The sequence below is a fragment of the Tachypleus tridentatus genome, chromosome 7 (assembly GCF_004210375.1).
Source record: "Tachypleus tridentatus isolate NWPU-2018 chromosome 7, ASM421037v1, whole genome shotgun sequence".
Classification (NCBI taxonomy): Eukaryota; Metazoa; Arthropoda; class Merostomata; order Xiphosura; family Limulidae; genus Tachypleus; species Tachypleus tridentatus.
The window spans coordinates 42,027,230-42,043,432 of NC_134831.1; the positions used below are offsets into that span (position 1 = coordinate 42,027,230).

At 33.1% G+C, this 16,203-nt stretch overlaps 1 protein-coding gene across 5 annotated transcripts in view; it reads right to left on the minus strand.

The window, feature by feature from the left end:
* The window catches only part of LOC143255514 (small G protein signaling modulator 1-like), an 83,936-nt gene that overhangs the window by 19,708 nt on the left and 48,025 nt on the right, over positions 1-16,203 (minus strand). For all 5 annotated transcript variants that reach the window (XM_076511296.1, XM_076511295.1, XM_076511298.1 and 2 more), the window contains 7 exons: positions 14,619-14,779; positions 10,914-11,045; positions 10,223-10,368; positions 9,924-9,991; positions 8,770-8,934; positions 7,749-7,895; positions 435-681 (listed from right to left, as the gene is read on the minus strand). In XM_076511296.1, the coding sequence (XP_076367411.1) occupies positions 435-681; positions 7,749-7,895; positions 8,770-8,934; positions 9,924-9,991; positions 10,223-10,368; positions 10,914-11,045; positions 14,619-14,779 (1,066 nt within the window). The remainder of the gene's footprint in view (positions 1-434; positions 682-7,748; positions 7,896-8,769; positions 8,935-9,923; positions 9,992-10,222; positions 10,369-10,913; positions 11,046-14,618; positions 14,780-16,203) is intronic.

Genomic DNA, 16,203 nt, shown 5'->3' on the forward strand with positions numbered 1-16,203 from the left:
AATTGAATAAAAATCAATCACAAACACTAGTTCAAACTGATTAATTTAATCCTAACTGAGATTAATTGATTAGTTCACATGATACTACATTGTTTTTATGTAATTGATTACAGGGATTAAAACACACAAGTTTACTCCAGTATATAAAAAATAATGTTTAAATCAACTGAAATATAAAAAACTTATTTTGATGTGGTTTTATTAAGTTACCAGTTTTTCACAATTATATGGTCTTTCGCTGAAGGCTTTTTATGACTATGATCAGATACTGAACTACAAAATGTTGATTAGAATCAAGTAAATTTAATTAAGTTCTCCCTAAGTAAAAGAAATGTTATCACATATTATTAACTTTAGCATAACATCCTTCAATACATTTACAAAAAATTATCGAAGCCAATTCTGGGATTAAAAAGTAATTCAAAAACACATACCCAGCTGATACTATTTCATCAGTTTCTACAGTAACAGGCAGTAATGTCCATTTTTTTGTAACTGGTGCAGCTGGTTTAGTAATGTCAGTTGTTGTAACTAGTACAATATTTTCTTCTGTTAAAGATTTACTACTGGATGATGATGACGATGATGAAAGGTGTTTCAATCGAGCAGCTCGTCCACTGATATCACGGGAGTGCCACGGAAATGACCCATGGGTCATTGTTGGGTCCATCATTTCTTGTGCTTTAACAGCATATCAAGTTATGTAAATACTTAAATTAGCAGGTACAGATTATAAAAATCTGAAGTTTAAACTTTCAGTAAACAAAAATTGTAATTTATTTGTTTACAACACTAAGATGCATATGCAGATGCATATATATATAAAAACATTTAAGTGTTATGCATCATCATTTCAATTATGATTAGGCTTTGATAATACATATATACTTTTCCATATAGTGCTACAGAGAAGTTAAAGTGGAAATAAATACACAATGTTCGATTTACAAGTTCTAAACATGAAAAATATGTATTTCATTCTAGCAGGAAATTAAAAACACAGTTTCAGATTAAAAATAGTTTAGCCATTTAATAAATAAGCTCTGATCTGGAGTGTGATTTGAATGTTTCTCTGGAATTGTAGAAAACAAAAATATCTGTCATACAACTACATTATGACATTATTAGTTTTGGTCTAAACAATAAAAATTGTCAAGGAGAACTAATAAAGAATCAACATGACACAAACATTAAATTGCAAGTATGCATTTGTTTAAAAAAAACAAAAAACCTTACAACCTTCGTTCATATAACTTTAACTTATCTGCATCAATGTAAAATGTATTAAATAATGAAGTATAACATATAGCCAACTAAATAACTAACATGTTCCATGGTTACTAGTCAGAAAATATCCACAATACTTTATTTGAACAACTGTAAATTTCTGACAAAAAATTTTTTGAATTCTTCTATTCAAAACTTCAATGGTTCTACAGCAAATAAGACTGAATAAAAGATGGCATTAAATGCTAAAACCAAAGTGCTTCAAGAACCATAAGAAAATAAGTACTGTGTTAAATTTATATTAAAGCACAAGTACTATTGACTTTAGAATGTAGATAATTAGTAATTACTGGAATACTGATGATTTTTATTGTTTATATATTTCTTGTGGGACTCAATGTTGTTTGGGATCCTATAACTAGGAAAGTCACAGACAATATACAATTTTGTGGGCAAATTGTTCAAAAAAGTATTAAAAACGTATGGGTTTCATACTGTCAAGTCCATGAATAGAATGCTCTGTTATTTCTTTTTTTGGACATGAATGGCATCCTATGAAACACACAGGTTAAGTAACCAAGTCAGATCCCTCCTAAATTAAAATATAACCATCCTTAATTTAGAAATGTTACCCCATTAGGAGGGCAAGAAGTCGACAGCATTCACCACTTATATGGCTATTTTCAACTGAACGGCAGGAATGACTATCACAGTTAAACCGCTCCTATACTTAAAATACTAGTACACTCTGAAAGTTATAATTACCACATACCACTAAATTTCTCATACCAGTAATTACCATGTGCCACTTAGTTTCACAGCAACAACTTTGTAAATCCTACACGATACTCAAGCAGATACAGTTGTAACATAAAGTTTCCTGCTTAATAATGCAGGAGAAATCATCCTAGTTTACTGTAGACATACAGTAAAACATTGATAATTTGAACACATCTGTAATGAAGTAGTTATTCCTAATTATTGCCACAACAAGAGCACTCTTAACAGCATATAATATAGGTCAATAAATGTAAGAATGAAAATAATGGGCAAGAAAATGTTAAAAACAAAAAGCAACAGTATGTACAATACAAGTAGCAGTTTCTTATTTTATATTCTTCAATAACTTTAAACTGAATTATCCAAATGACATGTCATTATTATCAAACACTTTTTTTTTTTTTTTTGGAACTAATGACTTGTGTAAAGAACACAAAATACATAGTACACGTGAATTTCTTGTAAAAACAAACCATGATTTAATAGTGCTGATGTTTCTATCTGTCTGCATCTTGGAGCACCATGACATATCACAACTGTAACATAAATCACCAATAACCCCTTGTTGGACATACAAAACTATTTAGTGGAGGTTATTATTTATTTTATTTAGTGATTTAACATTTAACTAACATTTAATTTTTATAACATGAGTCTTAAAAGTTAATTATTTTTTAAAGCTATAGTTATGACAAGTTTTGTTAAGTAACCGTATGAGTCATATGTCATGTATGCAGTTTAATTGTTGTACCTGGCTTTTGTAATACTGTTGACATCATATCCCTCGAAGCTTCTATATATTTCTCATTATGTGAAAATTGTTGTCACTAGAGAACTAGATATTTCCAAGTTCTTCTGTCAAAAATTATAAATATATGCAGATATAGAGTGCAAAAAAAGAAGTAAAAGTAAGTTATGGAAAGTTAGACTGCATCATTGTTAGTTTAGCTGTAACAGGCAATACCTGAGGTATATTTCACAGCGGTATTCTAACAACAGAGATGAAGAATAATTTCTTATTAAACATTGTTCTAAAGTAACTGAACCAGCCTGTGTAGGCTTTGACGGAAAGGAAACAGTTGTTTAAAGCTCTGGATATAACTGCCATAACCAGTAGTGTAATGAGTTTTTGTACACATGTTTGATTTTGAATATATGATTTCTAAACAAGTTAACTGTGTGCTGTCTATTTATTGTTCAAGTTTATCTCCAACAAGTAAAATACACCAACTGTAAGGAATCCAGCCCCCTGTAAAATTGACATTTGGAGAGCCAGCCAGGAATACACAGTGGTAAGAAGCAGCAGAAGATGCAAATGACAGAAGTAAATACACCTATATACATACACACATAGCTGTAGTGGTTTACCACCACACTACTTAACAATGTCAAGTGACTTTGATAAATGGATCAAAACAGATGAACAACTTGGGCTAAAAAATAGCAGACTACAACAGTTTATTAAACAATAAGATTCAGGCAGAGAAGAGAAAGAAATAATGAGAGGAAAAGAAAGAGAGACAACAATTAAGGAGGACAAGAGAACAAAGAGGAAAAACTGGAAATAAAGAGAAAAGCACAAATTAAGACTGCCAAACTCACCATACAGATAGAGGAAGGACTCAAGAACAACAATGGGATAAATGAACAGAAAGGTGATATGGATGCTTTCCTGAAGAGATGAAATATCTGCCCAGTCAGAACAGGGACAAAGCTAACTTGGCAATCTGTCTCAACCTACTTCTTATATTACGATGCCATAAACAATGACAAGTTAAAATTGGTTTTACTATGAGCTTACTAAAGAAGGTTTCCACTGAAGTTCAGAAGTGAAAACTGACATTGGAGAAACTTTTTCACTTTGTAGCACATCTATGGTGATACTACACTAGATGGACTGACATGGCCAAGTACAAAACGTTTTGAGAGATTGGCAGATCTACTAATATGTAAACAGTTCATGATCATGTGCTCAACTGATATGTTATTTTTACTAAAGGAGATAACACCAAAATACATGGACAAGACAATCAAGGTGGAAGAACAGTATATGGGAGCCCATGGATGGAGTATAAGTCCAAGAATATCCAGTTAATGTCAAAACCACTGATGGCTGACCAGAAGCAGGAGTCTACCAAAGGTGATAGGATTTTAACAGACAAATGGGAGAAGAGATTCTATGTTTATTATCAAATAGGGCATGTTGCAAAGGAGTGGAAGTGCATCACCAATGAGGAACAGCAGAAATCTCAACATAAAGAAGTTGGAGACAAAGACAGTGCTGGTAAGAAACAAGAGTGACTGTCCCCATGGATGCTGTTGCTAGAAGAAACAGAACAGAGACAACTCATCAGATCCACCACAAGAAAAAAAGTACCATTTCCATGATTAATCAGTGCATGTCTAATGGTCAGCTCAAGTTAACAAATGGGTCAACAGTACTGGTGCATGTGACAAACATCAAGAGGTGCCAACAAATCATAACATGCCAGTAGACAAAGATTATGTTGGGAACATGAAAGTGAAGGTTCTCTGAAACAGTGAGTGCAGTAGTGCAGCAGTGAAAACCAGACTTTTATCTAATGATCAGATAACATACAAGGCAAATTTTTTTTGTATTGATTGATGGAACAGTAAGAATATTTCCCACAGCAAGAACAAAGACACTGTGTGGGAGACTTTGAGGCCATATGTATGAAGACACCAATCTATGACTTGTGTGATTAGAAACATACCCATTGGTAAAAGTTTGAGAAACCACGCAAAAAAAAAAACAATAGTTGAAGTATCTGCAGTTACACTAAAGCTCAAGAAAAAGAGAACAAACAACACCTCAAGTCTCTGCAAGTATCAAAGGGCAATGTCCTTAATGTGGGTCTGCAGGAACTGAAAGAAACACAAAAGAAAGACACTTCACTACAGAAACACTGGGACAGTGCCTGGGAGAAAGTCAAACACAAAACAAAGAGGAAAGAAACTTACAGAATAGAGGAGTAGAAGAGTGTGTTGTGCCAGATCTGTCAAGACAGTTATACTGGGTATGTTAAACAGATGGTTGTACTGACAAAATACTGGACTCAATAGATGAAGTTGGCTCATGAATCCATTACAGTAAGACACATAGGAGCAAAGAAGACAGTAGACAGAATCACCAGCAACTTCTATTAGCTGGGGATCAGAGATGCGAGCAAGGTGCTGCTGAGTGAAATACCTCTCAGAAAGAGACATTCAGCAGAGTGGACTGGATCAGACTACTACAGCCTGTTTCTGACAAGGGCAACCAGTATGTACTAACAGTAGTTGACTATGCAACACATTATCCAAAAGCAGTAGTACAAGTATGAAGAGAGAGAGAATAACAGAAGCTTTCTTAGAGATATTTCACAGATTAAGCTTTCTGAGAGAAATTCTGAGTAACAGAAGGATCCAGTTTACTTAATAACTGATATAGAAAGTGTGTAGACTCATCAGTACTCAGCAACTCTTTACAACCCAATACAACCCTAGATGTAATGGACTTTGTACAAGATGTTAATGGAGTATTAAAGAACATGCTAAAGAAGATGTGCCAAGAGAGACTATGTGACTGAGACAGATACTTGCAGGCAGTATTATTTGCTTATCAAGAAGTCACACAAGCAAATTGAGGCTTTTCACTCTTCAGAAAAACACCAACATCCAATGCAAATACTGCAAATGGACAAAAGAAGATGAGCCAGAAGTGGGGAGCACATATCAGTACATGGTAGACCTATAAAACCAACTGAAGGTGATCTCTCAACTTGCTCGAGAGAACTTGTATGCAATTCAAGGCAGTCAAAAGCACTTCTAAAAGCAGAAGGCAAGGAACAAAGCTTCAAGGTTTGTTAGAAGGTCTTTGTTCTGCTACCCATAGACAATAATAAACTTACCCTGCAGTAAAAAGAACGTTTTGAAGTACAGAAAGAGATCAACAGAATGAACTACAAGGTGAAAGTGGATGGGAAGACCAAAATCTACCATGATATTCTGTTAAAGAGGTACTTTGGGATGGAGGAAGACATAAAAGGTACAACTATTGAGGTACAGATGGCTGTTATAGATGCATAACCAGAAGATGAAGATTTACTAGACTTAAGACAACTGGATGAAGATGAAATTACAAAGATGGCAAAATTAGTTGGTAGGGTTAGCAGGATACTACTGGAAGTTCATCCCAAACTATGCCAAAGTTATTGCACCATTAACTGAACTGACCAAGATAGGCCTACTTAACAAAATTAAGAAGGAACAACCACACCAGATGGCATTTCACAAGTTAAAGAACACATTAGGAAATTTACCAATCAATAGAATGCCAGATTTCAGTAAACCATTCATCATTCAGCCTGATGCTTCAGATACTGGCATTATGGCCTGGCATGGCCAGGTGGTTAAGGCTCTTGACTTGTAATCTAATGGTTGCAGATCTGAATCCCTGTCTTGCCAAACATGCTCACCCTTTCAGTTGTGGGGGAGGGGTTATAATGTGGCAGTCAATCCCACTATTTGTTGGTAAAAGAGTAGCCCATGCATTGTCAGTGGGTGGCAATGACTAGCTGCCTTCCCTGTAGTCTTACACTACAAATTTAGGGATGGCTAGCACAGATAGCCCTTGTGTAGCTTTGTGCCAAATTCAAAAACAAACAAATACTGGCATAACAGCAGAACTCCTAAAAAAACATGAATATGGACTATTTCTGGTAAGGTAAGTAAATAAAAAGCTGTTCAGTAGTTAAAGGAACTACTCTGTGATCAAACAAGTGTCTGGCCATCTGCCATCCAGAAGTTCCAGAATTACCTATATGGGAAGGTATTCATCACTCAAACAGACCATCAACCATTTGAATACAGTCAGAGGTGCAAAATCAACTGTGAAAGAATTACAAGGTGGGAATTCGACCTCCAGAACCATAGGTTGCACAGTGAAGCCATCAAGGAGACTGCAAATGTTGGTGCAAATTGTACAAGTAAACTTTGTGTATGGTGTAAAATAAGAAATATTGTAAATATCTTTATTAAAGGGGACTTATTATTGGATAAATAAAACTGTTTAAGAGTTATTATTTAATTTCTTTTGTAAAGTAGTATTTAATTATTATTATTCAGCATTTATAATAAGAGTGTTAAAGGTTAATTATTTTAAAGTGATAGTTATGACAAGATTCATTATGAATATTCAGTCCCATTTTAAAAAACATGCAGATGCAGAGTGCAAAAAAGGTAAAAGTGAGAGTGAAAGTAAAGCTAGATTGCATAATTATACGTTTAGCTGAAATGGTTAATATCTAAAGCGAGTTTCAAAGTGATATTGTAACAACAGAGAAAAAAATAATAATTTGTCTTGTCAAAAGATGCCCTAAAGTAATTGAATCAGCCTGTATAGACTTTGATGAAAAATAAACAGTTATTTAAAGTCCTGATATAGTATAATGAATTTTTGTATACATGTTTGATGCATTTTGAATATATAATTTTAAAACAAATGGATTGTGTGGTGTCCATTTATTGTTTAAGTTTATCTCCAACAGATTACAGACACCAAGAGTAAAGAATCCAGCCCCTAGTGTGAAAAATTGTCAAAACCAGTGCTCACCGAGAGCAAAGTTGTTTAACAGTCAGTAATTACAATTGCATGTTTTTATTGACCTTTACTTCTATAGGAAAATAAGGTAACTTTTGAAAAAAATTAATCACAAAAACTGAAGATACAAAATACTTACATATAGAGTCTGGTTTGAGGGATGTCACAATATGAAAAACATAATCTGCAGCTTCTTCCTCTTCTTCTGAAGTCTGGGCTTCAACATTTTGGTAGGTCTTATGAGTGGAACCACAACCCTTTCTTCGAAGTTTTGGAAATACCTTACCTGTTGTTTAACAAAATTACTTCATTTATGCACAGAAACATTGTTTCATGTTATCATGTCCTTGGGTGTTTTGTATGGTAAGTGGGGGAAAAAAAAAGCATAAGCTTGCAGACTGTTATGTTCTTGGTAAACCTATTTTTGACAAACATTAGAAACCACTCAATAATTCACAGTTACTCTGTTTAAATTTATAAAGCAAGATGTTCTTATTTTATAAATTGTTAACATTAAGTCCATAAGTTTATCCAACATAATTCAAGCACAGAAAGTGTTATATTAACACCAAATACAAGTTACATAAAATATATTGTTTCAAAACTAAATATTGAATTTAAAAGTTTGGACTAGATATCTGCACTAGTTGCAGTTTTTTTGTTGGTGTTAAAATTTGCATGAAAAAAACATTCCAACATTATCTACATAAAATTAACTAAGATTAATTATGAGTTAATTCTATTCCAACTGCATAAAACATATTAGGAAATGAGGGACCAATTAGATTTGACTTGATCTACCACAGTACAGTTTGTGTTTATAGTTGAATAACTCATATCTTAATCGACACTTGACTAGAGTACAAAGATAAAAAATAGGAAAAAAACTAATGCCATAACTGTAAATTAACTAAAAAATGGAAATTTATTTTAATTTTAAAGTGATTATTCATAAAAAATCCCTTTCTCCAGACAAGAGCAAACCAGGAAAAGGGTTCTCAGCCAAAAATATCCTTTTGAACTTTAAAAACTTCTGTTTTGTACTCAAAATATTTTGAACAAAATATATTATAAAAAAGTTTTACTGGAATTTAAATTGTTTATACTACCATTACATACCACTAATTATTTTTAGGTTTGAGCACAATGCAATAACAAACCTTTTCCCTTTTGTGACAAAAGAGGGGGATCAAGTTGTCCATGAGGCAAAAGACCATTCTCCAGACATGAGAGGAATGCTAACAGATGTCCACCTTTAGGGAAGTGAATAGGTGGCTGTTGAACTCCATCTTGTCCTACAAGGACAACTGTTCCTCCAGTGTCCGCTAAACACGAAAAATGATAATAGAATAGAAGAAAAGCTAAATGTTAAGTACCACTCCTTTTGAATATAAACATTAAGGAAAAAAAACCCCAAAACATTTAATGCTAACTTAAAACTATTTCTGTTTAGTTAATAAGACTGAAGAACATTAGAGTTCTTTAAAAGGGTATTACAGTTTACTTATAATTATTTCAGTAATCATATAAATATATAATTTACACTATATTTTGAATTTATGTCTCTTTTGGGTTGCAAAATCACTAAATAGGAAAGAGATGGATGGAATGGCAGGTAAGTGAGAGGTGGTTAACCATCTTCTAGAGATTTAAGTAAAATAGCAGTATCAGGTTTAATTCAAATTGAGATCAATGTTACTATGACTTTTTACAGACACAATGTTGCTGCAAAATAATCAAACATTATGATTTTGGTGTCAACAATAAAAACATGAAAGTGGGAAGCAGTGGTCATATTATTGTAATGTTGAGCAATAAACACCTTTCTGCAAAAGCATAATTTCCAGAATATGTTTAATGTATTCCCACACAGTGCTTGATATCCATGGAGACATGTGAGAGTACTTATTCCCAACAACTGTTTGAATGGAAAAAATAATGTAGCTCAGCTGTAAGCTTGAGGGCTTCTAAAGTTAAAATCAGGAGTTTGATCTTTGCAGTAAGTACAGCACAGATGGACCATCGTGCAGTTTTGTGTTTAACAGCAAACAATTAATACATGCAACTAAAATATCATATTATACAGCTTTTGATACAAAATGTTTGTTTTTTGTCATTTTTTTTTACAAAAACCAGGTAGCTAAACCATTAATATATTTTTCTTTGCCTTTCTATTAGTTGTCAAAAGAACATTAACATTCAGACTCTAACAAGAAAGATGTACTATTTACTCTGATTAATTAATAAAGAAAATAACAGAAGTAGTTTCATAAAACCAACTATTATACGACTGAGAAACAATAATAATTTTTACCATGTTGGTGACAATGCAAGTACACTATATCTTCAACGTTAAAGCTCAATGCATACTCCCAATACAGGCTAATAAAGATAAAAGGTATATGAATTAATAAACAACAACTTCTACACTATACATAAAAAGGGCAAAAATCAATTATAATAGGAACTAAGCTATAATAGAAGCTATATAGAAAAATAAGCTATAATGAGGGACAGTTCTCAATATTTATACTATTAAAAAGTATAAAGCAAAAACTTTGAGAATTATCAAAAATTTTAATTTTCAATTCTAAAATATACAAATATTTTCACCTTTTGTCCTGACTGGCTGATGATTCCTGACAAGTTTCAATGCTGTAACGTCCATTCATTAGTTGATTTGGTGTCCATTTGATAATCAGACTCTCAGGAGTTTGGTGCAGAGACAGGTAACCTAGCATAGCTTCAATATTTTCTTGCTGAAGAATAAAGCAGTTTGCAACAGTCATATACAGTTAAAATAATAAATTGAGATCTGGTGAGTTATATTCAAAGTTGAACGTCCAATCTCTCACTGTTTAACTAAAATACTAAAATATATTTTCTGTTATTTACCATTAATAAAATATGAAGTTTCTAAAATTTTCTTGTCTCAGCTGATTAGAAAAATACCCACCAAGGAAACAGAACCCATAACAAATTAATCTTATTAAATTATTCTGAAAATAATCAGACTCCCCAGGATTTATATGAAGGCAATGAAATGCATTATAAAAGTGGTTTTTAGTAATAACATTAGACTTGCAGTTTCTCAAACTATCAGCCCAGCTGACCATTGAAACTCTTTCAAGCTAAGTAGATGGGATTAGAGACAAGATTTCAATACAATTTTTGACTTGTTACAGGATGAACAAATTACCTTTTTTGTCACATGATAATATTCAGTAAAATATACCAGTTACAGCCTGAAAACAGAAACCCCAAAACATTTTCTATCCCTCTGTTAATTCTTGAGTCAACTCACCGGATGCACTAAAACATTATTTTTCCCATACAGAAGAGTAAATCGGGAGTTCTGGTGGAGAGAGACTACATAATCCCGAGCAATGTAAGGAACACTTTCTGTGCTATTTGATGTTCTTGCATCTTTCCTATACTGTAAGCAAACACACAAGTACATTATACACTACCTAACACTTGTACTTTATAAGAAATAACACAGTCATGAAAAACAGAAGTACTAGATGTAGTTGAAAGTAAACAAATTAAAATTCAAATTAACTAACATATCACCAGAGAACAGTAGAATTTTCCAACAAGCTAGCCTTAATAATCTAAAATTTTATTATAAAAAGTGAAACTGGATTAATCATACTGACATTGAGGGCAAATCAATCTTTTCTTAGGCTCTACACACAGACTGTGTGTTGATTATTTATGTTTAGCCAAACAAAACATGTGAAGCATGTAGAACACAAGTAACAATAACAATAAGCACAAGCTCAATAATATGGAACATTCTTATATGTTTAACTAGTAAATTAGTAAGAGATATATGAAGCACGTAGAGCACGCTCAATAATCACATATTGAATAATACAGTGTTTGATGTTTAACTGGGAGATCAGTGAGAGATATGTTGAACATGTTCAAAGCACAGAGTACAAGTTCAACAATATGGAACATTGATGTTAATTGAATTATTCCAAGTTTAAAATAAAATTTATAATTGAGATTAAGTAGAAAAAGAGATTTAATAGAACACACAAATGTAGTCATCCACACAGTCTTATATTCCAAGTGTTTAAGGGTAGTTTTGTTGTTGTTGTTGTTTCACAAATAACTGTTACACTCAATTAAATTTAGACATTTATAATTTTGTTTATATAATAGTAGCAGCCAACATAACCACTCACTTTAATATGTTCTAAAGACAGCTTGGTTGTTAATAAAGCTACCATTTATTTTAATCTATTGTAAAAATAAGACAGCTTGGACAATGAGAATGTTACAGAAGTGCTATGGAAGGGTACATTATAAATGAATCCTTACTCACGTAAATTTCATTTTCTGAATATTCATGAATTTAATGCAATGCTAATATACGGTTTATATAGAACACAAATTCTAGGGATGATTTATAAGGACTAGACAACCACTTGTTCAACTTTGAAAATGTGATTAATTATGCTGCACAGATTATTATAATATAGGCTTTCCAAGTATAAGTGAGATTTTAAGATTGAAAATTCAGTTGTGTCATTGGTAAGTCATGAACCTGTCAACACCACCTGTACAAACACAAAAAAATTAAACATGATTTGGGTGAGTCTTTTTGGTGTATAAATGAATTATTTTTCAATGAAAGTGTATTAGGGGCTTAAGAAATAGATACCATAAAATGAGTTATACTGGAACAAACACCATGGTTATTAGTATATGAATGTATGGTACAAGCTCTAGGTATTACATCAAGCAAGGAGACTGATTTGGCTAACATAACTAACATTTTAAACTTCTATTGGTCTTTATTAGAAAGACATCAATGTTTTATTTTGAGATCAAGAAATGGCTTAGACGTTCCACAAATTTTCAGTTAAACAAATGATCGTGTAATTAAAAGGTAGTCTGTCACCCCCATGAGTATACACTTCAACCAGTTTCTGAGGTAAAGAGCTACATGGCCCAAATGTATACCAATTAAAAACAGCAGCAGCAAAATACTTTGAGGAATTGTCAGGATAGTATTGTACAGCAAGAAGGAAACAGTGTCTGGAATCATAGGAACTTCAATATATTTTACAGAATGTGTTTCGCACACTGTCCTTGTAATACAAAACAGTGCTGTCTTAACAGCAGGATAAACTTGACCTTCTCATGCTTTTACAGATCCATAACCAGTCACATATCTGGAATTACGAAAAGCTACAAACCATCTACAATTCCAGACTTTTCAGACACCATGTATTATGAAGAATACGTGTTGGAAAAGATTCTTCCATTCAAATGCTACACAATGAAATGGAACCAGTAATAAGGTAACAAACCAGGTTTGTGCAGACAGGACCACCCTGTTAAAAAAGACAGTAACAAAACTTACCAATATGTCAACACTAAGAGTTAGACAATAAGGTGTAATTAATGTTTACAAGATGCTCTATTTTACTATATCATACAGAGTTAGACAATAAGGTGTAATTAATGCTTACAAGATGCTCTATTTTACTATTTCATTCAGAGTTAGACAATAAGGTGTAATTAATGTTTACAAGATGCTCTATTTTACTATATCATGCAGAGTTAGACAATAAGGTGTAATTAATGTTTACAAGATGCTCTATTTTACTATTTCATTCAGAGTTAGACAATAAGGTGTAATTAATGTTTACAAGATGCTCTATTTTACTATATCATACAGAGTTAGACAATAAGGTGTAATTAATGCTTACAAGATGCTCTATTTTACTATTTCATTCAGAGTTAGACAATAAGGCGTAATTAATGCTTACAAGATGCTCTATTTTACTATATCATACAGAGTTGGACAATAAGGTGTAATTAATGCTTACAAGATGCTCTATTTTACTATATCATACAGAGTTAGACAATAAGGTGTAATTAATGCTTACAAGATGCTCTATTTTACTATTTCATTCAGAGTTAGACAATAAGGTGTAATTAATGTTTACAAGATGCTCTATTTTACTATATCATACAGAGTTAGACAATAAGGTGTAATTAATGCTTACAAGATGCTCTATTTTACTATATCATACAGCTGCCTGGAAAACTTTTGACATTTCAGAGCCAGTCAGTAATGATAAACCACAACCAACAGCACATTTGATCAAATATCTCATGCTTTAAAGCATACTGAAGTTATCTGGTTAACTTTCTAATGTGCATGTCTAATGTATATTTTATTTAATCAGTACAGTTCCTCTATTATAAGACCTTCATACATTTCAACTCAATTTTTTCTTCTTAAATTAGCATAAATGTGCATGTTTTGAACTTAAGATATTAAGCCTTGTGAATTCTACTCTAATCTACACTTACTTTTCTATCCAGCACCATAATTATCATAGGTTAAATGATTGGAGAGCAACAACTTGTTTGTTTGTTTTTTGAATTTCGCACAAAACTACTCAAGGGCTATCTGTGCTAGCTGTCCCTAATTTAGTAGTGCGAGGACCACATATAATAACTGGCCAGACCTAATAATGAAACTCTTAAATGAAGGAGCGAACCTGCGGAGTTACTGACTTCATCCAGTAAAATGTGCGGACAGTTTTACTTCCTGTTGTGACGTTGGTGCTTCCAACGTGATTCAGAGTAAAATCCGACACAAGTGGTCCTTTTTTACAACTAAGGCAGCTAGTCATCACCACCCACCTCCAACTCTTGGGCTACTATTTTACCAATGAATAGTGGGATTGACCATCACTTTATAATGGCCCCACGGCTGAAAGGACGAGCACGTTTAGCTCGAAGGGGATGCGAACCCGCGACCCTCAGATTATGAGTCACACGCCTTAACACACTTGGCCATGCTGGGTCCGAGAGAGCAATAACTTAAAATATTTTCAGAACAAATAAGACGAATTACACAAAGTTGCCAAATATTTCCCTCCCACGTTTTAATGGTTACTAAAACATAAACAGATAGGAATAACAATTAAGAATATCATGTTTTCAATCTTTTTAAAGTGAAGCAACACTTTACAACCTGCAGTCCTGGTCTTCGATTAGATGGTGGTGTAGCAGAACCATTAGCAAGAGGATGTCCACTTGACAGTCGATGTCTTTGAACTAGTTCATCAGCACGTGGATCTGTCCAGAAATGATCCTGCGTCTTCATTTTGGAATAGTCAAGAGCACAAGGACCCACTAAAAACATGCAAAAATAAATGTTATAATAGACTGAACTTATTTTTCAAATTACAAAGGTTGAGTATATTGTAGTAAAATGATTTGAGCTTCAGCATGTTACAACTCACATCACCACGCTCAGTCATGTTCTATCTAATAACTGTGGATCTTAACAACTGTCCTGCAGCATAGCTTCTATTGCAAAAGACTCAGTGGTAAGACTCATGTTCAAAGTACTCCACTCCTCCTTGATGACTTTCCAATTGCACAGAGATCCATAGGCAATTCATTTAGCAATTTTACCAGTATGCTCTCATATTGAATAGCACAACTACGAATTTTGTTCTCCAGCTGCTTGAGATATATAATAGTTGAGTAAAAGATGTGTGTGGAAGCCTTATCTTGGCAAACCCATACCCTGTTAGCCTTGTTTACACATGGAAATCCTTCTTTATTATGTTGCATACTGTTGCTTGTTATAAGAGACACTTGTTGGTTACCGCGGCAGGATATGACTAGTTGTAGGTCTCTTTATGCCTGATCCTGGTGCCTGAAGTTCATTCTTCATTTGAGTGTTATTTAGTGTAATCAATACCTACATCTTGTAAACTCTAAATTCCCATCTGAACATATCTTCACAATCTGATGTACGAACATTACGTACAGGAAAGGATTGTTACGTACCCTTCACAAAAGCAATCAGTTTTCAACGACATCATACTACCTACAAAACTCCAAACAGTGTTAAAACATAATTCTGATGAGGGAGAGCGAGTAAATACTTTTCAGGGTAACCCACTTCCCACAAGAGGGGTCATGAAAAATACCAAGAAAATGTGTACAGAATCTATCAGATAATTATGAAACATTTAAGCAAACATTAGTCTAACTTCCTAACACTTGTAAGTGTATACAGCAACATTCCAAAAACTATTAGAGAGAGGAGGATTCTTCCTCCAGATTCATGGTGGCTTTCAGTGGTCCTGCTTCTGATACATGCTTTTCCATTGTGACTTTATATCACCTATGGGTGTCACATGACTTGCTGATTTACAAATTCAAATAGGTTTTAATATATCATTCTCAGTCCTCTGTACAATACAACTTATCAAATCACCTTTCCTTCTCTTGCTTAGAATAAAATAAACTATACTTAAAAGCCTAAATTTTTTCTGATAATTGCAAGATGCAAGTTTCATGATGAAGTGAATTAAAACTATTAAACTATTTGATTTGTAGAATGATCTAAAGTGATAAAGTTATGAACAAAAAAGAATACCATATAGTATTAAAGAAAATAAATATTCTTATAGGAAGCTATAATATGTCAGTTAAAACCACACATAAAAAACACACTTTAAACTGCACGAAACTGTTCATTCTTGCCATATTACACTTGAACACCACATACCTCTATCTGTGTAAGACACTTACATGTCTCT